Source organism: Suncus etruscus, chromosome 16 (assembly GCF_024139225.1).
Source record: "Suncus etruscus isolate mSunEtr1 chromosome 16, mSunEtr1.pri.cur, whole genome shotgun sequence".
Lineage (NCBI taxonomy): Eukaryota > Metazoa > Chordata > Mammalia > Eulipotyphla > Soricidae > Suncus > Suncus etruscus.
The window spans coordinates 45,746,557-45,770,029 of record NC_064863.1 but is presented as its reverse complement, the minus strand read 5'-3'; the positions used below and the strand labels follow the sequence as shown (position 1 = coordinate 45,770,029).

The 23,473-nt window shown below is 38.5% G+C and overlaps 1 protein-coding gene across 1 annotated transcript in view; it reads left to right on the top strand.

Moving 5' to 3' along the window:
• Positions 1–23,473, top strand: part of KDR (kinase insert domain receptor) — a 48,538-nt gene that overhangs the window by 20,541 nt on the left and 4,524 nt on the right. The window contains exons 14-27 of the mRNA XM_049789958.1: positions 1,873–2,019; positions 2,533–2,664; positions 6,132–6,238; positions 6,663–6,798; positions 7,257–7,361; positions 8,754–8,867; positions 9,438–9,526; positions 10,409–10,562; positions 12,952–13,049; positions 15,986–16,108; positions 16,257–16,368; positions 16,708–16,807; positions 17,480–17,585; positions 19,126–19,277. Of these exons, the coding sequence (XP_049645915.1) occupies positions 1,873–2,019; positions 2,533–2,664; positions 6,132–6,238; positions 6,663–6,798; positions 7,257–7,361; positions 8,754–8,867; positions 9,438–9,526; positions 10,409–10,562; positions 12,952–13,049; positions 15,986–16,108; positions 16,257–16,368; positions 16,708–16,807; positions 17,480–17,585; positions 19,126–19,277 (1,675 nt within the window). The remainder of the gene's footprint in view (positions 1–1,872; positions 2,020–2,532; positions 2,665–6,131; positions 6,239–6,662; positions 6,799–7,256; positions 7,362–8,753; positions 8,868–9,437; positions 9,527–10,408; positions 10,563–12,951; positions 13,050–15,985; positions 16,109–16,256; positions 16,369–16,707; positions 16,808–17,479; positions 17,586–19,125; positions 19,278–23,473) is intronic.

The window sequence follows — 23,473 nt, the reverse complement described above, 5'->3', positions numbered from 1 at the left end:
GTATTAAGAAGAAATAAAACAGGTTTTTTTAACCCTCATGTTGGAATAATTCACTAGTAGTCTTAAGGAATTAGTCTGCGTTGGAGGAATTTCTGCTTCAATATACACATGTCTGTGGAATATCTCTGAGCTAGGTGGCTGCCAGCAGTTCATGGTGGTGCATGGTAGCCAGGACAGTACAGATTACCACTGGGTAATGAGAACACAGTAAGATCTCTGTGTCTATGAGGACAGGAATTGGTTTTTGTCTTATGCCTTGCTAAACTCTGACCATAAAATATGATAGCACATAGTAGGTGATTAATAAGGTAGCTGCAGGATGGAAAATGTAAACCTGTTTTTTTTATGACCTAAGAACCCATGGATGGGGTACCATAGTGAATAACTTTTTCTCTGGATTAATGTTGTCCAGCTATAGTTCAGAGACAAAGATATGATTATTTTAGTGTGCTATCACTCATCTATCCTTGTACCAGATGCAAAAGCTGTACAGACAAGGGTTCTTTTCTTGGGAAATCAGTCAAAGAGTGTAGCTTCTTTCTGAGCTCTATTCCTCTGTTTTTTAATTGTTTACTGTTCATCTCCAGTTCCTAAGGACTCCAGGTATTCTCTGTTTTCTGTTGTTGTTGTTGTTGTTGCTGTTATGAGTGTTTCTCTTCATTTGCTCCAGTAAACTAATCTCTATATCAAAGCATTAAAGGAATATATTCTTCAATATTTTAGTGTGTTTTTAAGAGTTCTTGTCAAATGGACACTAGGCTAACGTTTGCTGAAGTTAAAACTCAGGTATCAAAATAATAAAATTTTGGGATGAAATAATCCCTAGGTTCCCTCAAATAACACTATGTTATCTGACCATTTTTTATTCTTCACCTTAGCAGCTGATCTGGTTTAAACCAGTATAAGAATTCAGAAAGAGCTATTTCCTATGCTTAGGAACTATGTGCTTATCATGAACTGGTTACCTGCCCAAAGGAGTTCTAAATTGTTTTCCAAAATTTGTCCTTAGAAATGGACTAACTAGAATCCAGTTCATTTGCTTAAAATACCATTGAGGTTCACCGTTGAGCTAATCCTGTTTTGCTTAATGTGAAATGGATCTTTTCAGCAGGTTTCATGTTGATAGTCATTTGATTTGGATGAGATCATTGCACAGCACTTTATAGGAAGAGGGTAATACTGAAACTATGCTATAGATTTGAGCAAATGTCAGCTGGCTTCTATGTTCTTAAATTTATGACTTTCTTTAGGAGATTGTTATTCTGCATTTGTTTTAATAGAAAAAGCTTGTACCTGGTCTTTTAAGTTCTCCCTATTTTATGAATTTTTTAAATCTATTTAGTTAAAGGGACTTAGACAATTTGTTTAACCCCCTAAATCACATACATTACATCTCTATAATAAAAATAACACTTTCTTTCTGACTCTCATAAAATTGTAGTGAGCCACAGAAATAGCACAATGAGGTGTTTTAAGAGCTAAATAAGTACAAAATTTTCTTTGTTAGTTAATTTATACTGAAGTTTTGCACTTGGAGATAAACATAGCAGTCTTCTAAGGAGTGTCTGGCCTAAACTTTAATGGCAGGAGCTGTGTCTGATTAGAGGAAAAATCCATAAATGTGAACAGCTTGTTTTTTGTGATGTTGTCATCTTGAATCACTCATGTGATTGTTCAAGAGATACAGGAATCCATCTTAAATATATGGCTCATGTATTTCATTTAGCTTTACTCAATTGAAATGTTATCAAACTGTGAATTTTTAGTTTAGTAAATTGAAAGTTCTAGTAAGTTTTGACAAAATAACCTTTTACTAATGCCACTTTAAAAGTTGGGATTAAAAGTGCCATGAATTGTTTTTTGTGTGCACAGAGCGCATGGCACCCATGATCACGGGAAATCTAGAGAATCAGACAACAAGCATTGGTGAAACCATTGAAGTCTCCTGCACAGCATCTGGGAATCCCTCTCCACAGATTACATGGTTTAAAGATAATGAAACCCTTGTAGAAGACTCAGGTGAGCAGAACATTTGTTATATTTTGATTGTAGAAATTTCCTGAGATATTTATCTGAAAAGTCCTATTTCTTCATGTTTTGTTTTAAGTGGAAAAAAATAAAACAACACTTGCGTTTATGATCTGGCTCTTTTCATAGAATTAATAAGTCAAAAATTTTAGAGCCTTATGAGATCCTCATACCCATTATGCCCCAAAAGGGCATAAAGAAGCACCCCTCAATGATATTGTAGTTAGATAATAACCCAAGATAAAGGGAAGATTAACTAATTAATTTAAAATTTTGCTTTATAATCATACTCAGTAGTGCCTAGGAGACACTCCTGACTGTGCTTGGAGATCCATATGTGGTGCTGTGGATTGAACCAGGTTGGCTACATGAAGGGCAGGCGCCTTACCTGCTGTATTATCTTTCTGTCCTTTCTGAAGGCAGTAGTTATAGTTAAAATTTGTTTCTGAAAAACTCTACCAGACCACATCATAAGTAATAATAATCATTTCTCTCCTCTCATAGGCATAGTACTAAAAGATGGCAACCGGAATCTGACTATCCGCCGTGTGAGGAAGGAGGATGAAGGTCTCTACACCTGTCAGGCATGCAGTGTTCTTGGGTGTGCAAAAGTGGAGGCCTTTTTCATAATAGAAGGTCAGTGGTTATTCATCAGGGCAATCTTTGAAAAACAGCAAATATCTTAAATATGCTCATATACCTTGGTTGGGTTATAGGTAGTTTTATAAAAATTAATATATATTAACAGTTAAAGAAACAGTTAAAGTTTAAACAATTAAAGAAAGAACAATTAAAGTTATATGAGTTCTGCTTGCATCACATTTATTGTCTCTCCTGTTTTCATTTTAGAGTGATCTTGGCAGTCTGACTAAATTATCTCCTTTCTCAGGTTATTTCATTTGAATGACACTTAACTTTTTATGAAAATGTTGCCTCTATGTTTGCTTGGAAAAATATTAGAATTCCTATCTCATTGTGAAATTAATGCCCTGGAGACAGGTTCAAAGACTCACAGTTTTCTTTATTTTAATTATTTTTTATTTAAACACTGTGGTTACAAGGTTGTTAGTAATACAGTTCTTTTTCCACTGATAAAGTTGTTCATGATTGAGTTACACTCTTACAATGTACAACAACCTTCACCAGTGCACTTTTTCTGCCACCAGTGTCCCCAGTTTCCCTCTCACCCTCCCTGATGAACTCAGTTTTCATTGTGCTAAAGATAATTAGGATTTATTTGTGAAACAGACACTTGAGTTTCTTTTGCATGGATAAATGGGAGGTTCTGCTTAAATGGGAAAGGAAACTTGTATAGGTATGAAGGAGGCATTTTCTCAGTGGGGAAAGGTAATTGAGACAGAATATTTTATTTTCTGACGTGGTTGCCAATATCTTGAAAAATATAAAAAACACCAGTAGAATAATGAAGTTGTATTATGTAGGTAAAAACAATGACATACAAGGGAACAATAAGGGTGATGGAGTAGGTGGTAGATTCCTCTAAACTCATCCTAACTTGCCTCTCACAGTGTAGTTTCAGGCTCTTCAAACCTGTCTTTTTCATCTTGTCTGTATTGTCATGGGTTGCATATTAATGCCTTGACAAGTTTTCAGATCTGTAGACAATATCATTTCGTAGACTGCACATGCAAATAAAAATTTTAAGTGCCTGAAATAATGATTTAAAGCAACCTGCTTTTGCTTTTTCCAAAGTGCTGTATGTTTTAACCACATCCCAGAGACACTTTAACTTCAGTCTTGCTTCCATTGGCTGTTTATAGCTGGTTTCTAGTCCATTGTACAGAGGTTCTGTTTACTTTTCACTTGAAATGAAGATTAAGAGAGATGGGTAGATATTTTTTATTGTTTTGCCTGGTTCCCAAATGTCAATACAAGAACATGCATACACAAATGTATATGTACAAGGGAATTTTGAGCTTTTTTGGGTAGATTTTTAAATCTCTATGTATAAATAATGAATACCAAAGAAAAAAATATATTTACAAGTATACTTGGTGCTTGTCTCTCAACTGTCAGTTACTTAGCTTTCAGCTTTCCTTTGACTGCTGTGAGCAGGTTTGACTCACACTGTACTCAGTCATTGGGAGAACAAAAGTGATAATTGCTTCTTTATCACCTCTTTAGTATTCACTCTTAGTCTTCTTTGTCAGTTCATGAGCTTCTGCAGTTTTTTTCTGCCAACCTCTATGTTTTTTTCCCCTCTCTCTTCTATTTTCTTTCATAATGCTTTTAAACAAACTACTAGACCATCAAGGATGTGCCTGACTTGACTTTTCTTCTGCCACACAAGAGCAGAGTAGTAGAATATCTGCCTGGATTAGACAGTCCTGATATAACTCTCTACCATTACAGTAACTTGCTGTGTGCTCTTGATGAATTAGTCCAACCTTTCTGGCTCTTTCTCCATCTAAAAATCTAGGATTGTTGAGAAGATAAAGTAAGATATTATAGTTAAAAAGATCAAGAGTTAAATAGCGTATATGCAATAGTTAAACTAGTAAACTTCTGATAAAGCTCTACATTTATGTCCCTACTTGTTTTGGGGGTTGGAGGATGAGGGGGGAACACCTACACTTAAGGCTTATTCCTAGCTTTGTGCCCAGGAATCACTCCTGGACATGGTCAGGGTACCATATAGAGTGCCATGGATTGAATTTGGGTTGACTGCATGCAAGGCAAATGCTCTCCCCACTGTACTCTCTCAGACACCCCACCGCTGCTTGAATTCTTTCTTCCTTCTTTTCTTCCTTCCATCCTTTCTTCTTCTTCTTCTTCTTCTTCTTCTTCTTCTTCTTCTTCTTCTTCTTCTTCTTCTTCTTCTTCTTCTTCTTCTTCTTCTTCTTCTTCTTCTTCTTCTTCTTCTTCTTCTTCTTCTTCTTCCTCTTCTTCTTCTTCTTCTTCTTCTTCTTCCTCTTCTTCTTCTTCTTCTTCTTCTCCTCCTCCTTGTTTCTTCTTTCTTTCTTTCTTTCTTTCTTTCTTTCTTTCTTTCTTTCTTTCTTTCTTTCTTTCTTTCTTTCTTTCTTTCTTTCTTTCTTTCTTTCTTTCTTTCTTTCTTTCTTTCTTTCTTTCTTTCTTTCTTTCTTTCTTTCTTTCTTCCTTTTCTTTCCCCTCTCTCTCACTCCCTTCTTTCTTACACCCAGAAGTGCTCAGGCCTTACTTCAGGAGTCACTCCTGGATGACTTGGTGGAATATATGGGGTACTGGGGATTGAGCTCAGGACAGCTGTATGCAAGACAAATGACCTTCTCACAGTTCTATAGCTCCTCTCCCCCCTGTTAATTTCTTAAATGATTTTTCCAAGCTTTATATCAAACATTTCTTGCCAATAAATACTCTCTTTTTCTATAGAACATGATCTGTTTTCGATCAAACATTGCCTTCCTTCAAACATTTTCTTTAAAAAAAATCTATCTTCTCTATCAATCTATCATTCCACCTATTTCTAACTCTATCTCTATTAATCTATCATCTATAGTTCCATCTATATCTATCTATCTATCTATCTATCTATCTATCTATCTATCTATCTATCTATCTATCTATCTATCATCTATCTATCATCTATCTATCATCTATCTATCATCTATCTATCATCTATCTATCTATCTATCATCTATCTATCTATCTATCTATCTATCTATCTATCTATCTATCTATCTATCTATCTATCTATCATCTATCTATATCTGTCTACACACAAAATGCATTTTGAGGCTACACTCATTAGTGCTCAGAGTGTACTTCAGACTCTGTTCTTAGGACTTACTCCTGATAGTGCTTGGGGAACCATTTGTGTGGTTCCAGAGATTTAAAAAGAGTCTGCTGTATGCAAAATAGGTCCTCTACCTTCTGCCCTCCAGCCCCAGTTTACCATCCCTAATGACTTTAAATTTTCATTGTTGCAGTTTTCATGGTCAGCAATTTGAAAACTTTAAATTGCCCATGGAAAAGAGTACAGATTTCATTCAATTTTTGGAGTATTATTGCCTTGTTGATAAGTGGAAGTTCTTGCTTTATGTGTTATCTTATGAAAGAAGCTGTGATTTTTAACAGTGGATGATCATTCTATTATGTCAATTCAGGTGCTCAGGAAAAGACAAATTTGGAAGTCATCATTCTAGTGGGTACAGCAGTGATTGCCATGTTCTTCTGGCTCCTTCTTGTCATCGTTCTTCGGACTGTTAAACGGGTAATGAGAATATTTTCCTTCTTTTTCATGCACATTGGTTTTCATGATTAATGAAAGCTGACTGCGATTCTTTGAGTTGTTTCTCCCCATTGTTGTTGGCTCAGTGGGCACAATTTAATTTCAATACAATAACATTCTTGCCCACTTTCTTTTGGCTGAACCATTGAGTTTTAATTGACAGAAGCTACTAGAAGAGAAAAGGGCTTGGTCTAGTGTAATTAAGATTTAAAACCTTCATTCAAGTTTATTTGAGGGGATAGGGCACACTAGAGGCAGGATTATAATAGAACTATTCTCAAACACCATGAGTTGTTTTAGAAAACAAGATTCCAGGAATGAGGCTTCTAAAAGCAATAATAAAAAACACATAAAATAACAACCAAACAACAGCATATATGTGACTAAAAGGAATAATGTTTCCCAGGCTAATGGAGGAGAACTGAAGACAGGCTACTTATCCATCGTCATGGATCCAGATGAGCTCCCCTTGGATGAGCGTTGTGAACGCCTCCCCTATGATGCCAGCAAGTGGGAGTTTCCTAGGGACCGACTGAAACTAGGTATGTTTACAAGGGATTGTGAACTTACTAGGCCATCTCTCCTCCTTTAGGACAATGAAGAAAGCTATTCTATTCAAAGTTTCACTTCATCCATTTAGTCACTTAGAAGTAGGGTTTCTGTATAATCATTCAATGCAAAGCATCAGGAGAATGAAAGGGGATATTTTTAGTGTTGTTTTTTTCTTTAGAACCACATCTGGTGGTGTGCCCAGGCTCACTCCCAACAGTGCTTGGGGGACCATGAAGTGCTAGGGATCAAATTTGAGCTGCCTGCATTGAACAGTCTTCAGGCCTACAAAGCAAGGTGTTAAGTAATTAAATCTGAGAAATTACCTGCTTCCAGTCAACTGTCTATCCATATTAAAATGGGATATGAGGTCACCCAATATAGTATGAATCTCCCAAGTGTCACTGGTCGTATAATAGTTTAAATTTGTTTTGTTGTCATTGTTGATTAGGCAAACCTCTTGGCCGTGGTGCCTTTGGCCAAGTGATTGAAGCAGATGCGTTTGGAATTGACAAGACAGCAACTTGCAAGACAGTGGCTGTCAAAATGTTGAAAGGTAAAAGGAAAATTCTATAATGATATATCTACCTGTTTCTAGTTTTTAAACAAGTTATAAAGCTTGTATCAGTTTATAGGATGAGATAAACTCTGATGCCTATATGGTGCAAACTTGAGAAGCTTCTCTTTAATAGCCTAATATTAGGAACACTAAGTGGCAGGCAAAGTTGGGGATAGATTATAACACATTACACTCCGTTCATTCCTTCACACACCCCCATTGCAAGCTTCTCATTTTGCCTTGGAGTCCTAACATGGGACATAGCTTGTATATTAGTACTTAGTGCCTGGTTAGAGGACAATACCTTGGTTATATCAAACTTGTTTCTTAATAGATTATGGAGGATTATTATAATATTTTATAATATATTTATATTTTATATAACTACATTAAATTATATATGTAATATGAGTATAATATACTGTATGATTATATATAACATAATAATAGATTATTAATAGATTATGGGTTTTAAATAGGAAATTATAGGCCTTTTAGAAACATAGAAAGCCATTTGATTAAGGTTTTGCACATAAGAATATAAGATGAAAAATAATAGTAGTTAGAAACAAAAATTATGAGTGAAGTTTTAAATATGAAAAGTTTTATAAAGTGTTAGTTCAAATAGTAATAAGGTGTCGTTTTTATTGGGATGATGTTTTAAAAACTCTACTGCAACTGTTATGTGCTTTCATTGATGGAAATGTTCCTCACCCTTTGCCAATGGACCTTGTGCATTTTTAAGTCATCTTCCTTATTTTTCCTGTCCTTATTGTCTAGGCAGGTACTTACACTTGAGCTTCATTAGGGTCTATGGTATGAGTGATGTTTGGGAGCTGTCCCAGTCTAGACACGTTTAAAAACTAAGAGTTTCATCCTGATCAACCTCATGTGCCAATTAACCTTGCCAGCTGGCTCTTGATAAAGTTCCTGTTCAGATTGCCTTGGAACTATAGCATAGCCTCTAACTATGAGGACATTTAATACATGGTTTTACTTCTTTACGACAAAGCATTGAAGTAATTAGACCTTAAGAATCATAGTAAATCTGATCTATGAAAATTCAGTTTTGTCAAAGAAGAAAATCTGGGCTTACTTCCATCTGCAGATGTAGTTTTCACTTAGAAAAAGACTTCACAATGGACTCCATTAAATAGCAGCCAATCTGGGTGTACTTACAGTGAGTTTTGATTTAGAATTACAAAATACAATTTATACTTGACTTCGATAGAAATGCACCTTGTGTAACATGGCTAGTTGTGCATATAACATGCACAGTGTAGCTTGGGATACAGTGTTCTTCTCCTTGGAGGCAATATTACAGATGTGGGCAGTACTCCTAATGTAAGCCCTGCATTTGTGATTCCCTTCTCTGCCCTGTATTTGTAGAAGGAGCAACACATAGTGAGCACCGAGCCCTCATGTCTGAACTCAAGATCCTCATCCATATTGGTCATCATCTCAATGTGGTTAATCTTCTTGGTGCCTGTACCAAACCAGGAGGTGAGTAACAGTGAACTTTAGGCAAGTTTCTGTTACCTGATTTTGGCACATGGCTCCCTGCAGATATTAGAAAGAAATCTACACAGTTACCATGATTTTAATAAGCCAGGATGCTGTGATATATTGCTGGATCTAAGTACATTTCATTCCTGGATTTAAATATAATTTATGGAAGTTAAATGGGCATTATAAATTCTCCAGGAATTTCTCTTAGAATTTCATGATAATAGTTTGTTACTTGTGCAAAATAGAAGTTCAGAATGGAAACCCAACTTTCATGCCCAAATAAAGGCTCTTAGGAATATTTCCTCCTAAACTGAGGTAATCTTAAATGACAATGTTGAAAAACAAGAGTGTGGATTTTCTTCTGAAATGTGGATTTGTATCCTTTGGCAACAGGGAGGTTAACTTAGAGGATAGGGATGAGCACATTTCTGAGATGCTGTCCCCAGTAATAGGTTGTACCTTTTATATGATGTTTTCTTAGACTCATAGATTTGTTCATATAGGAAATAGATTACAGGAGTGGAAATACTGTTTTCCTTCTTTAACCTGCCATGTGGTCCACAGGGCCGCTCATGGTGATTGTGGAATTCTGCAAGTTTGGAAACCTGTCTACCTACTTAAGAAGCAAGAGAAACGAATTCATCCCGTACAAGGTTTGTCTGAACACACTGTAAATGGAGGAAAACTTAATGTGGTATAACTTGTTTTTAATGAAAATTCTGTGAAGAACTTGTGAGGAATTTTTGTACAATATCTTTTGACTTTTGGCTTTTTTTTTATTTTTATTTTTATGACCACTGGTGTATGGTAGATGTTGCCAAAAAAGGGCAGAAAGTTGACATGATTCAGGAAAGGACAGTTAAGAAAGGGAAGATAGTGCTGGATTATTATTTCTTTCTAAAGCCGTATATAACCCCATTGAAAGAGAAATAGTCTCTGTAACCAGGACACTCATGTTGAAAGTGTGTTTAAGGTGAAAGTTGAAACAGATACTTAGCTCTTTAAGAAAGGAGCTATGGGGGTCTGGAGAGATATTTGCAAGAATTAAGGTAGTTTACTTGTATGCAGCCAACTCAGTTCTGTCCCCAGAACGGAACCAAAATCACCTCCAGAAGTGATTCCTGAGCACCAAATTAGGAATAAGCCCTGAGTACTGCTGGGAGTGACCCAAAATCTTTCACAGCAGTAGGGCAATTGCCTTGCACACAGCTGACCCAGGGCGGACCCAGGTTTGATTCCTGGCATCCCATATGTTCCCCTGAGCCTGCCAGGAGTGATTTCTGAGTGCAGAGCTAGGAATAACCCTTGAGCACCACCGGGTGTGGCTCCCCCCCAAAATAAAAGAGTTTTTTGTGAAAGAAAATTCAATATATAGAACACCTGTCAAAATTTTCTGCTCTTAGACTTTATGATTTTGACATTGCTATATTTTTTTTTCGTTTTTGTTTTGTATGGCCACATGTGTTTCCATAGTTTGTGATATTTTAGAAATCTGTTGTATTTAAGGATTTTTTTCATACGCTTCTTCTTTGTAGAGCAAAGGGGCACGATTCCGTCAAGGGAAAGAATATGTTGGGGAAATCACTATGGACCCGAAACGTCGCTTGGACAGTATCACGAGTAGTCAGAGCTCAGCCAGCTCAGGATTTGTTGAAGAGAAATCCCTCAGTGATGTGGAGGAAGAAGAAGGTATGCCCCTTTGCTTTCTGTTGCAGAAACAGACAAGGTGATGAGATTATGAGGAATTTTGTTACGAAAGAAGTTCAGGGTCAGAGAGATAGCACAGTGGGTAGGGCATGTGCCTTGTACGCAGCCTACCTGGGTTTGATCCTCAGCATCCCATATTGTTTCCCAAGCCTGCCAGGAGTAATTTCTGAGTGCAGAGCCAGGAGTAAACCCTGAGAGCCACCAAAAATGACACAGAAACAAACCAAAAAAAGGAAGGAAGGAAGGAAGGAAGGAAGGAAGGAAGGAAGGAAGGAAGGAAGGAAGGAAGGAAGGAAGGAAGGAAGGAAAATAGTTCAGAGCTATATATTATTGAACAATACTCAGCTACCATGCAGGTCAGTGTACAATAATTAGGTTGTAGCCTATGTTGTGAGGAAAATTATGTATATTTGAGAAAATTTGATACCCACCTATTGATGGTTCAGCTATTGGTCACAAGTCAATCAATCCTCTTAGAATATTAGTTAATTTTTGTTAACAGAAAAGACTCAGTACTATGCTCCAGTGCTTTGTAGTATAGTTCGCCTCCCTATTAGCCTCTCCATTATTTAGCCACAATAGAAGTCTTTTGAGTTAATTATTCCCAAACTTCTCCAAGGCAGCTCAGGAATCATTTTTTATGTCTAGTCTCTTAAATTACTTATCAAGTAAGTCTTTCTTTTTTTAGCCTTACTTCTTCAGAGAGTGCTAATAAATCAATTATTTATTTATCTAGTTATGCTTCCGGTGATATTTTAGAACTTTTTACAAGTAAATCTGTACTCTTAGTCAAGAGTCAGCTCCAAGATACATTTATTTCTGATTCTTCCAAAGGAGAAAAGTCTGCTTCATGGAGTGAGAGGGAGAGTTTCAGGACATCTGACTCCTCCAGAGATGTGAGCTTAGAAAAATTTCATTAGGAAATAGAGAAAGGAACCTGCTTTTGTTTCCTTTGACATGCCTCAGAAAGAACTTCTTTCCCTGAGAAGTCAAATCAGCAGTGTGAGATTGGAATCTTGTTTAGAAGAGTGTGATGAGGTTGTCTAGACCTCGAGTAACCGGGCTCACTCTTATTGCCTTTTCCTTGTTGCTCATAAAATGGTGGCCAGTGAACAGGAAATTCTAAAAACTTAGGGAATAAACTGCTATAGAAAGAAGGCTGACCTGGAATGTCCCATTTCTTCACTTGCAAAATGCTGGGGCTTCACTAACTATTTAGTTAGTGAGGATCCTTTAAGTATTGAGGAAAAAGTCTCATAGTCTTTAATATTTGACAAGGTTATTGTCACACTGAATTTTCACTTCTGAGTGTGTTTATCCAGGAAAGGAGCCATGTCTTGTCTGACCAAAATTAAGAGATTATGTTGAGAGCCGGAGAGATAACACAGCGATAGGGCTTTAGCCTCGCACGGAGCTGATTCTGGACAATGGTGGTTTGAATCCCGGTATCCCCTATGGTTCTTCGTGCCTGCCAGAAACGATTTCTGAGTGCAGAGCCAGGAGTAATCCCTGAGTGCCACCGGTGTGACCCAAGAACCAAAAAAAAAAGAGAGATCATGTTGAAACACCCATTAATGCCTTAATACAGTACCACCAAATTACGCAAATCTATCTTTCTCTTTTGTCCCTATCTTCTTGCATTCATATCACTGGAGGAAAAAGTATCATCCTAATAGAACAGATTAAATGTGTTTACCACACTTTCTCAGCCAGAAAGTGAAAGAAAATGTATTTCTTGTAATTTTAGTTATCCATTATAGATGATAGTTTGATCTTTGGCCTCTGTCCCAGGACAAAGCCTGGAGAGAAAAGATCCAGTGACCTTGAATATTGTTTTATTTTTAGAGTTCTTGACATGAAACTATTGTTTATCCCTCTGGGTACATTTGAAGGGGAAAAAGACAAACAAAAACTCAAATATTTAAAATAGAAATTTGTTGGAAATATCTTTTTTCACTTCCCATTATCTGTGCTAGTTTTTGCCTCTGGGTTGGCTGGTTCTACTTGGCAAAAATAAAAAATCTAACATCTTTGCTGTAGGGTGAAAACTAGTAATACTTTTTTTTTTTTTTTGTTTTTTTGTTTTTTTGGGCCATACCCGGTGACACTCAGGAATTACTCCTGGCTATGCACTCAGAAATCACTCCTGATTTGGGGGACCATATGGGATGCCAGGGGATCCAACTGCAGTCCAACATAGGTTAGCACGTGCAAGGCAAATGCCCTATCACTTGTGCCACTGCTCCGGCCCCAGTTTCTATTCCTTTAAATGTAACTCTCAAGTATTAAAATTAATCATTAATGAACTTAGAAACAAATAACACTGGTGGATGGAAATTCTGATGTCTGGGCCTCCTATATCTTCTGACAGTTTCTGAAGATCTGTACAAGAACTTCCTGACCCTGGAACATCTCATCTGTTACAGCTTCCAAGTGGCTAAGGGCATGGAATTTTTGGCATCAAGGAAGGTAAGATGATTTAGTAGGAAGCAGAGAGATGAAGAGATCACAGATTTAGAAGAGATCACATGAATTGTACCAGCAATTGGTATTTGTTTAGGACTATAATTTATTCACAACTTATCAAAAAGCTGTATTGGGAAATCCTATTTCTTCTAATGAAGTATATGTAAGAATTTTAAGAAGTTATTCAATGTATTAAATACTTACGAAGTTTCTGATAGTGGTGGGCATTTTCCTAGACACTGAGGAGACACTTAACTAAACAGGCAGACCTCTTCAGCTTTATGAAGTTTACATGCTTGCGGATGGGACAAACAGAAAAGAAGGGCAACAATATAAATACATGGATAAATCAGATGGGAGTAAATGATGTGGGAACAATAAGCAGGAAAGGCTTATAGAATATACAGTGGTAGTATGTTTGTGCATGCATATACGTCTGTGTTTGTGTACCTCCATTTCAAACAAAGTGGACCAGGAAAGTTCTGACATTTGAGAAATGACCCTAGAAGAGGTAAGGCACTGAAGTGTGCAGATACCTTGGTGTGAGAGTCTATTTTTAATTTATTTTACATTCATCCCCATCCATCAAAAAGTATTTGTTGGAAGTATAATTAGAAACCAGGAAGGATAGGCCTCAGATGAGAGCGATTAAAAGGCTAAAATTAGAAAAGTGAGCTAAACAAAGGCTGAAGTGGGACGTGACAAGTTACAAATATTCCCAAGGTGCAAAACACAACAGCATCACCTCTTTGGAAAGAAAAACATAGTTGGTTTTGCAAGAAGCAAGAAAAATTCAAACTCAAGTTCCAGGGGAAATGAGCAGTTGATATACTGCCTGTGTTGCAGCCTACTGGAAGAAGCAATTTTTAATTTTGTTTTTTTGAATTAGAACACAATTCTTTTTTTTTTTTTTTTTTTTTTTTTTGGTTTTTGGGCCACACCCGTTTGATGCTCAGGGGTTATTCCTGGCTATGCGCTCAGAAATCGCTCCTGGCTTGGGGGGACCATATTGGACGCCAGGGGATCGAACCGCGGTTCGTCCTATGCTAGCGCTTGCAAGGCAGACACCTTACCTGTAGCGCCACCTTCCTGGCCCCTAGAACACAATTCTTAACCAATTTTTTGTCATTTCAAGCCTTTCCCAGAGCCTCAGAAGCACAGATGTTTCTATAGGGAAGTTCTTGGCTTTTATTCGTCAGTGGAAGAGAAAGAACTAGAATATTTTACAGATTTACTTAGAATAGAGAGAAGCACTCTTTGGTATTCTTAGAAATAATGATTTATTTTGTTTTTGTTATTCGTTAAGACAGAACTTACTATTTATTTTAGGTTTTTGTTGGTTATTATGCAGGGAAGTAGGATGGTGAAGGAAAGCTCTGCATCAACAGGACTTTTCTGGTTGTTGGACTGTAAAGAGAAGCTTTTTGGTTGGAGACAAAGTAGGATAGACGACCTGTTGTTTCAAGAATCTCACCTTGGTCTTTAATGCTATCCATATGTTTTCAAGTATGCCTCATGATAGAAAAAGAAAGTGCCATAAAATGGAAAAGAAAATACCACAAAATGGGAGGTGCAGGGACTCAGGACTGAGAGACTCACTCTTACCTCAATAGTGACTTAACTATTTTCACTCTGTATTTATTTCCAAGTGTTTTTTACTTTGCCCTAATCTATCAGGTGGGCCTCAAGTTTCTTGATAGTAGGAAGTTCTTATGAATTTAAAAAATATAGATAGAGGGGTGAGAAATGAAAGAGTAGAAAAGCATAACAAAAAGCCAAGGAGAATTTATATTTTTATTTATTTGTTTTACAACCATACACAGCAGTGCTCAGTGTTTACTCCTGACTCTGTACTTAAGGATCAATCCTGGCTAGCTTGGAGACCATACAGTGTTTGGGAACTGAACCCAGGTTGACTGTGAACAAGGAAACACCTTATTCACTCTATTATTGCTCTGGGCTTGAATTCAGATGTTTTAACTATACCAGAGAGTCAACATGACCAGTAAGAGAATGATTATTGTTTTGTTTTGTTTTGGTTTGGTTTGGTTTTTGGGCCACACCTGGCGGTGCTCAGGAGTTACTCCTGGCTATCTGCTCAGAAATAGCTCCTGGCAGGCACGGGGGACCATATGGGACGCTGGGATTCGAACCAAGCACCTTAGGTCCTGGATTGGTTGCTTGCAAGGCAAACACCTCTGTGCTATCTCTCTGGCCCCTGATTATTGTTTTAATAGACCTTGATGATTATCCGACATGTAGGCCACAGAATGGATTTCTTGGGGAGGAGTTTATTATCCTTCATCCTGTGATCTGTGAACAGAGATCCAATGAGAACACCAATGAGAGCCCTAGTTTCTGATTTCCAAGTATTCATTCAAAATAAAAAAACATTCTGAGGCATCATTAAAAAAGCATCCTATGGCTGGAGAGATAGTATAGCGGTAGGGTGTTGCCTTGCACACAGCTGATCCAGGATGGATGGTGGTTCAAATCCCAGTATCTCATATGGTCCCCTGTGCCTGCCAGAGCGATTTCTGAGTGCAGAGTAACCTCTGAGTGTTGTTGGGTGTGACCGGAAAGAAAAAAAAAAAAAGGCAACTTAGCTAGGTATGGTGCTAGGTAAAAGGAATGTGTTGATGTGACCAGAAACACATTCGTAATTGTGTCTAAAGAGAAGTTTATTTATGACTACATTATCATACCACAACTTGATTATTTAACTCTAAAATCGGATGTTGTTTATGGAATAAACAGCTGTGTGTCTCAAGGCAATTCACAGACATTTTTCCCTGAAATGTTGATAAAAGATATTAACCAACTCCTTGTTAATCAGTTTGGTTTTCTGATAGAATTTTTTTTTTTAAGTATGAGGTCATAACAGATGTAGAAGTGATCAGCTGTGTTGAGACCTAATGCTCCCTTGATTCTTTTTGCAGTGTATCCACAGGGACCTGGCAGCACGAAATATCCTCTTGTCAGAGAAGAATGTGGTTAAAATCTGTGACTTTGGCTTGGCCCGGGATATTTATAAAGATCCAGATTATGTCAGAAAAGGAGATGTAAGTTTCAAAGATGAACTCAACAACCAATAAAGTAGCAGAATTTAAGCTTCTTAGGGTGCTTCTGACTGTGTTTCGGAGAAAATGAAGTTCTTTTTTCTAACAGTTGATAAGTTGGATTATGAGTTCTTGCTTTATATCATTTTAGGCTCGTTTGCCTCTGAAATGGATGGCTCCAGAAACCATTTTTGACAGAGTGTACACAATACAGAGTGATGTGTGGTCTTTTGGTGTCTTGCTCTGGGAAATATTTTCCTTAGGTATGTAACTTCTTTTGTCCCCTCCATCCAGACTCCAAAAAAAATAATAGTCAATGATTTAACTGCGATTTATATTTTGCATTTATTTGGGGAAAACTAAATTGGAAGTTCTGGATTGTAAAAATTGGAAGAAAGAAAGAGTGAGAAAGGAAGAAAAGAACGAAAGGAAGGAAGGAAGGAAGGAAGGAAGGAAGGAAGGAAGGAAGGAAGGAAGGAAGGAAGGAAGGAAGGAAGGAAGGAAGGAAAAAAGGTTGTTAAGATGCTTAGGAGTCAAGGTCTAGACGACTTTCTAGAATAGATAATCACATCAAATCATGTCCCATTGCTGCTTTATTTTAGGAGCTTCTCCTTATCCTGGAGTCAAGATTGATGAAGATTTTTGTAGGAGATTGAAAGAAGGAACTAGAATGAGGGCCCCTGATTACACTACACCAGAAATGTAAGATTAAAGTTCCGTTTCTTCTTTCTTTGTTCACAGAAGTTCTCCCTGTCTAAATGAGTGTTTGATATAGATACATCCTTTGCACCTAGTTTATGTTTGTCTCCCTTGAAGCCCTGCCTGATAACCTCATAGATTATCAAGTGTGTGTTATCTATTACAGTTCTCCCTCTGTTTCAACCAATTTACTATTTTTTTTGGAGGAGGGGAGCACCCAAGTTCTGCTATAGAGGTTCTTGAACCCCACCAGTGATTTTTCTCTAGTGAGCTTTGATTAGCTTGCAGTGCTGCCTGGGCCCTTTGACGCCAGGGATTACCTGGCCCACCCCCAGCAGTGTCCAAGGTCTTCCAAGCCAAATTCATTGATGCTCAGGAGACCATGTGCTTCCAAGAATCAAACCCTGGTTGACTACATTCTAGGCATGAATCCTAACCATTGTACTTTCTTCCAGACCCAATCAGTTCATTTTTATTTGACACTGATTTACACACAGTGTTTTCACTGCATCCTTGATCCTTCCAGTATAGGGTGCTCTGCTTTATTAACCTAAGTATCCCCCTTACAATCTTGGCTAATAAATGTATCATCCTTATAAGTGTTTGCTCACTCTCATGCTTATTTTCAGCATCAAATCAGGAGAGACCATTAATGTCCAGTTTTTGCTTCTCTAGGTACCAGACTATGCTTGACTGCTGGCATGGGGAGCCTAATCAGAGACCAACATTTTCAGAGTTGGTGGAACATCTGGGAAATCTTTTACAAGCTAATGCTCAGCAGGTTTGTGAGCATCCAAATTTTTTTGCAAAGAATACTGAAGTGCCCAATACTCCTCTTAGCTACCATCTCTCAGCTATCTTAGCTACTATCCTCTCAGCCAGAGAACCAGGAACTGTATTCTTTTAGATCTAAGCAGTATCACTTTTCCTAAAGGCTGTAACTACCATTTAACAAACATGGGACACTAGTTAATAAACAGGAAGCTCTCAACTCTTGTAACTATCTCTTTTTTTTTTAAGATTTTGATGCTCTTTCAATGTGTATGTATACATATAAGAACCTAATTGATTTTTATTATATCACAAATAGGTAGACTTTAAAATGTATTTTACAGACAAAAACAAGCAAAACAGATAACCAACAGGCAAAACAGATAACCTTTTTCTTGTTAGTATGTTTTACTCTCTAACTTCCACTGGAGGATTTCAGAATTGTAGCCTTCATCATTACCCAGTTACATAATAAATAAATACAACTATTTGTTGATTGGACCACACTCTACTCTGCTCCTCTCTTTGCACTCAGGGAGAATTTCTGGGACTCTCAGGGAATCAGATGGGCGTCAGTGATTAAACCTGGGTGGACAACTTGCAAAGCATCCTACCTACAATACTATCTCTCTGTTCCATTACTAAGTTATTTAGTCTCAATTAATGTCTCTTACCACAGTGAATCAAAGTCATTTTCCTCCTCCTGCCTGTCTTCGAATAGTTTGAGGACAAGGTTGAATCTGTTTTATCTCAAACACTTAAGGTGTCTTGTTGCTCTTGATTTTTCTTTGTTATGATGATATAATGTTCAAATTGTGCAACCTTTTCTTGGAAGACCCATTTTCCTACACATTTATTGCTTATTCCTGTAGACTGTCATCAGTTTTTCCACTGCTGGAATTGTAGCAGCTAAAATTGGATGAAGTGCCATTTAAAAGACCTGGCTCAGCAGCTCAGATAGGCTTTGTGAAGAAATGATTTCTCAGCTTTGTGTGTCTTTTGCTGCATCTAGGAGCACATCCTGCTCTGTGTTTATTGTTTGCAGTACAGATCTCTGAAATCCCAGCCGCTGCCCTTATTCATCTTATTTTCTTTTTTGCAAGGGGGATAGTGGGGTGTGTGGGAGGCAATCAGATAAGTGCTCAAGGGCCACTCCTGGCTTTGTGCTTGATCAAACCTCTGCTCAGGGGACCATATGCAATAACCAGATTCAAACCATTATTGTAGCTGCAGCCACATGCTAGTAAGCTCTTTAAACGTTTGTACTCTCTCTCTCTGTCTCTGTCTCTCTCTGTCACTCTCTCTCTCTCTCTCTCTCTCTCTCTCTCTCTCTCTCTCCCCATCTTGGTCTTATAAACTCTATTAGTATTCTTTCATCTACACAGTCCTTTCTGGACGCCTTATGATTTTGACAAGCTACATTTAATGTCTTAAAATTTTCTCTGGCAATCCTAATAGCATCTCCCATAACCAAGAAGCCCCCTCTGTTACAAAAAAATTTTTTGAAAGACTGAAGCCATAACAGTCATATATTATGTTTATTGTTTCAGGATGGCAAAGACTATATTGTTCTTCCCATATCAGAGACTTTGAGCATGGAGGAGGATTCTGGACTCTCTCTGCCTACCTCACCTGTTTCCTGTATGGAGGAAGAGGAAGTGTGCGACCCCAAATTCCATTATGACAACACAGCAGGAATCAGGTACTGTCTAGGGCTAACATCCTGGGAGTGAGGAGCATGGAACATGGGGGTGCTTCAAGGTCATCTTGGGGGAGTGGGAAAGGAAGTCATTGTATAAAGCGACTGAAACTCATGTCCACATTTACCGGGAGCCCTTCCTCATAGAGAACCTAGTTGAGTCGGCTACAAATGCAAGTGCTTCTTAAAAAGGAACTGGGGAGGTGAGTTGGTTCCCATCTGTTGTCCATATTTCTGCCATCTCTTTTCCTTTTAGAATTCTAAGCCCTGCAGCTGCAAATAACTGGAATGCCAGTGTTGGTTAATCTCTAGAAAAAGAGACCAGTTTTCCAAAGACATCTGTATTTAAATTACCCCCACATACTCTTTCATTAATATAAAAGAAATGGCTGAGGCTAGATTCAGAAAGTGTTCTCTGCATCTATGAAATAGCACTGGGAGTCTGGCAAACTTGAGGCAATATGCCCCAGAGACGCGTGCTGAATTAGACAACATGGCCTATCTTCAGAAGTCCCTCCCATGTCTGAGTTTCAGCATTTTATTTGCCTAGCGGGACTTCTGGGCTTCTTGAAAACACGTGCATTGCAGTCTCTTCCTGCTTTGTCAAACAGCACTCAAGGCAGCTTGCTTTGCTCTCCAGGCACCTGTGCTGAAGGAAAGCATTTAAGAGGGTTTCTACAATAGGATCATAACATCGCCTTTGACAAATCCTGAGACAACTTCCCTTTGCTTTGTTTCTTTCCTGGCCTGCTTGGGTTTTCCCTACTACCTCTGGACATGGAGCTCTTGATTTTGACCAAGTGACCAGAAGGCAGGTGGGGAGGCAGCCAGGAGTAAGTGCACTGCTGGCTCTCAGCGAATCAGTGATGAGACAGGAAAGCTCAGGGTGGTTATAAAACAGCATAAAAAAGGCTCTTCCCCAATTGCATTATATTAAGAGCTTAGGCATTTTTTTTTAAAGAACTTTCCTTTCATATTATCAGAGTTAGGCAAGGTAGAAACTTGATGATCCTGAATAGTTCTTGATTATCCTGTTTGATGTAGCTGTTGAACTCGAGGCTAAGAGTGATTCCTCGGGGGTATCTAATACTGTGGCTAAAGATTCAGACTTCGGAGGCAGGTTGAAGGGCTCAGACCCCCTAATGTGCCTCTTAGCAGCTGTGTGGCCAGGGACAGATCATATAACTTCTCCTTCAGTTTCCTTAACCTGTGAAATATGGCAAGATCACCAGCATTACTCAAAATGGATTATTTTGAGAAGGACATGCTGTAACTCATGTCTAAGTGTGTGGCGCTCAGCCAGTCTCCAGTGATGGTAACTTGGAAGGGAGCTGCTGAAAACAGGTCCCTGCCATGAATTTAATTCCCCTGACCTCAGTTTCAGTGCTCATTTCCTTCCCCTCAAAGGGAAGGGTCCTCAGAAATGGTCAGCTGGACTGGAGAGATATAGTACAGTAGGGAAGATGCTTGCCTCCCATTCAGCTGAACTGGTTTCCATCCCTTCCATTCCCCCAAAAGCACCAAAATGGGATAACTCCTGAGCACAGGGCTATGAATAGTTCCTGAGCACTGCAGGGTGTGTCCTCCCCACTCTCTCTACACATACCAAAGAAAAGGAAAAACGTCATTAGAGGAGAATCTATGTCTACCTCTGTGTTTAAAATGTTATTGTTGGGAGAAAGATCATACACTAAGAAAGGCACTTGCCTTGTTCACAGCTGACTCCCACTTGGTATAGCCCCTAAAACAAACAAATATTTCTTTTTATCTAGTCTTCTGGGATTTTAATTCTCTGGCAACGTGATTGCCTTCTCTTTTATTAGAAAACAAGCCACTGGATCCTAAACTATATTCTTTCGATTTTCTGTGACAAGGGCCCAGAAGTTGGCAGTCTGTTGGCTCCCTTGGGCATTTGCGAAGGGTGCTGAGAGCTGATGACGAAGTCATGTTTGTGTAATGGAAGTGCCAAAGGCAGTCCTGAAGCTGAAACAGGGCTGCAAACATTTATTGCCAGAAGCATGCACACCACATGCCACCCTCATATCACACCATTGTGACAACACACCCTCAACACAGGCCTGGCTCCTATTTTCTGCCTGTGCTTTTTGATTTGGCCTTTCCAGTCCAGTTTCTCTTTTATCTGACCATAATGTGAAAGTACAATAGAAATTGGAATCTTTTGTCTGCCTCCCCTCCCAGCCCCCTCTACCTTGTTTTCTTTAATAAAACCAAGCCTCCAAGGCCACCTTTTAATCATTTAGGCTAATAGAAAGACTGAATGGTGGCATCTGTGCATGGCACACTTCATTTTGATGCTCTCTTGTGGTGCTGCTGTTCCCTGGAGAGAAAGAGATGAGGTTGGGGTATCTCTCAGGGGACTGTTATCCCTCTTTTTGCTATTGCTGGCCAAGTCAAAAAAGTTGAGGCATTTGTTCATTTGCTTTTTCCTTGTAAGTTTCATTTCCATTGCATTATAGAGCTAGACAAGGATGTCTCTGTGGGAGCCAACCTCATGATTTGTTGTCTCTTTCAACTATTTAAAAATATTGCTCAGTTTATTTAGAAAAGAGGCTGAGAGGTATGTGGGGGAAGGATTGAGTGGGGAAAGACCATGGGGTGTCTAGACTTAGCTTTTGTCTAATCTCCCTTGTGGATCAGTTTTGGCCCCAAGTTTGCATGTTTCTGCAACAAAACACACATTACTTGAACTCATCTTTCTTTGAGGGCACTGGGAACCATCTGCAGTTGCTCCATCATTTCCCACTCCAATCTGCTTATCAAAGATTTCTTTTCAAGCTCTTCCAGAGAAAGCTTCTGGCACATACCATTTTCCTCATATTGACTAATTGCTAGTGATAATAAATGCTCCTTGTATATTGATGCCCAAAATAGTATGCTGACTGGATGTTCCATCTGCTGGCTCAGTAGTCCTCAAACTATGGCCCACGGGCCACAAACTGTATTTGTTCCCATTTTGTTCCTTCACTTTAAAATAATATGTATACAGTGTGCATAGGAATTTGTTCATAGTTTTTGTTTTTACTATAGTCCAACCTCCAATGGTCTGAGTGACAGTAAACTGGCCTCCTGTTTAAAAAGTTTGAGGACCCCTGTCAGCTAGCTGAATATTGGGCAGCTTGTAGCAAAACTTTGATTTTCCACCTTTTGCCCATTCCTCACTCTTTCTCTCTACCTTAGGTCATTTCATATACCGGAAAGATTGCAGTTTTGTGGGGCATGGTAACTTCTGACCCATACTTCTTCTATAGGCCAGGCCTCTATTACAGATAAAAATGAGAGATTATCTTATCGTGCTGAGTTTGGTATTCACTTACTGAACCCAAGTGAGAGACTGAGAGCTCTTCAGGTGTTGCCTCAGCTCAGCTTTCATTGGTTATCTTTGAACACTCTCTCTCTCTCTCTCTCTCTCTCTCTCTCTCTCTCTCTCTCTCTCTCTCTCTCTCTCTCTCTCTCTCTCTCTCTCTCTCTCTCTCTCTCGTTTTTGGCCATACCCAGCAGCTCTCAGGGGTTACTCCTGGCTCTGCCCTCAGAAATTGCTTCTGGCTGGCTCCGGTGACCATATGAAATGCCAGGGATCGAATCGGGGTCCTTCCCAGGTCAGCCACGTGCAAGGCAAATGCCCTACCTCTGTGCTATACCTTCAGTTCCAGTATTTCTCAGACTTTTTCTGTGACCATATTTCCTCCCTGTGAACCCCCTCCCACTTATCAGTTGACCCCTAGTCTTGTTCCATGGCCTCACATTTTTATTATTTTCACCTGTGGCTCCCTTGGAATACCTGGGAACCACAGGGTTCTCTATGACTCAGGCTAAAAAATATTGGTCTACAAAACCCCCTTAGCCAGAGATATTGGAAACCCTTGGCAATATGCAGAAAACTCAATGGAGCATTTGCGCATAATCAGGAAATCAATGAGTAAATGGATCACTAAGTTTTATGAAGTTTTCTTTGGTCCAACCCTGAACCTCAGAAATATGATTCAGAAGAGTAGGGGCTCATCAATTATATTATTAATATAATAATATTAATAATATTAATATAATATTAATTGAGGGTACCCTCAATTATATTATACTTTTAAATAGAAGTTCACAGAAAATTAAGCCTCGCTAGCAGTGAATGATTTTTTGTCTTATTTTTATTTTATTCCAAAGGATGTTTTGAAGGTTGATATTAA